The 1,355-nt window shown below is 33.7% G+C and overlaps 1 protein-coding gene across 1 annotated transcript; it reads right to left on the bottom strand.

Moving 5' to 3' along the window:
* Nucleotides 1–467: 467 nt before the first annotated feature.
* On the bottom strand, nucleotides 468–1,146 carry LOC114179233 (uncharacterized). The gene has a single exon (XM_028065495.2). It carries the CDS (start codon nucleotides 959–961, stop codon nucleotides 638–640), a length of 324 nt encoding a protein of 107 aa, XP_027921296.1. The 5' UTR covers nucleotides 962–1,146; the 3' UTR covers nucleotides 468–637.
* Nucleotides 1,147–1,355: the final 209 nt, after the last annotated feature.

Genomic DNA, 1,355 nt, shown 5'->3' with positions numbered 1-1,355 from the left:
ACTAAAAAACTTACATCACTTTTTGTAAATTAGCTATATTTTCATAAGAAATATAATATAACAAGTGGCTCAATAATTTATTTCAATAAACAATTAAAAGGTAATTAACTTACTGATATATGTCATTATCTTTATTTTTGTCAACCTAGGAAACACTGTTTTTTGCCTCAAGAGAACTGGTCCACAAATCCTAAGGTTCTTCTTAGTAAGAAAAAGTCACTCGTTGTATATTCATCTAAGAATTTGTAGAATTGGTTTTAGTTAATGTGTTTTCGTTTGTCCTACATGATGAAGAATATGTGCAACGTGATAAAGTTTTGTACAATTTATAAACGTGTATATATATATACACTATGAATCGATTTTTATCTTTAGCGATCTCAAACTTCCAAAAAAAAATGTAATTTGAAAATGATCTGATGATTATAAATTTGAGAATTCGAAACCAAAAAAACTAAACACATTCATTAACACCCAGAACATCATGCGATTTTTTCATTATTAATACCTAATCAGCACATTTAACCTACAATGCACAGATATTTGTCGGATTATTGCCACGCCAATGTCTTTACAGTTGCAATCAAACACACGATTTGGATATCACAGCAGCCACACAAAAGATTGACCTCATAAACTAACCAGCAAGGCATGGAAACATTCTCAGACTTCTAAACCGGACGAGTTGCTTCGAATCGGGTGAGACAGCAGCAAAGGTTCTTTGTTGGGAAGAAAAGTCGTCAGAGAATTCCCTACAAGAATCATGTCGCATATAACCAACGTTATTTTCTGCATGATCATGAACCACTTTTTGCGTTGAAGTTGAAGGTTCTTGCACGTAATAATAGTCGCGCACGTTCATGTTGTGGCTTAGAGCAGCCCCAGAAGACAAACACTGGTATTGCCTGCGAGTCTTGCGTTTCTTGATTGCTCTGAAAACCAGAGGTAGAAGACCCTCCATCAAGTTAATGCTTGTAAGATTTATATGGTTCTTGTTTTGGTTTATTTCTGAGAATTGGCCAAAAGGGTGGAGAGAAAAGGAGAAAATATTGGATCTTGAAGAAAGAGAATTATAAGCAATTATAAAGGGTTAGGTATAGAGGTTTGAGTTTTTTATATCTGGTTTATGACATGTTTATTCTGCTACAAGAGTTTTAATATGAGTTTTGACTCAAAGGCATGCCAATAGAAGTGTCCAAATGTTGTTGTGTTGGAGATTGGCTTTTTTTTTTTTTCACAGAAAATTGACTTTTATTCATTTTTTTTCCAGAAAACGACAAAATGAATATGAATGGAGTTGTGGACAGAAAAGCAACCGCAGTTTTAATATTTTAGTCTCAGCCAACCACTATCTG

Source organism: Vigna unguiculata, chromosome 3 (assembly GCF_037176805.1).
Source record: "Vigna unguiculata cultivar grain cowpea cultivar isolate G323 ecotype 2 chromosome 3, ASM3717680v1, whole genome shotgun sequence".
NCBI classification, from domain to species: Eukaryota; Viridiplantae; Streptophyta; class Magnoliopsida; order Fabales; family Fabaceae; genus Vigna; species Vigna unguiculata.
Note: the sequence above shows the minus strand (reverse complement) of the source record. Positions and strands in the feature narration are given on the sequence as shown.

What these genes read in the sequence shown, in the direction of transcription:
- LOC114179233 (XM_028065495.2), bottom strand. Translation starts at nt 961, where the DNA reads ATGGAGGGTCTTCTACCTCTGGTTTTCAGAGCAATCAAGAAACGCAAG.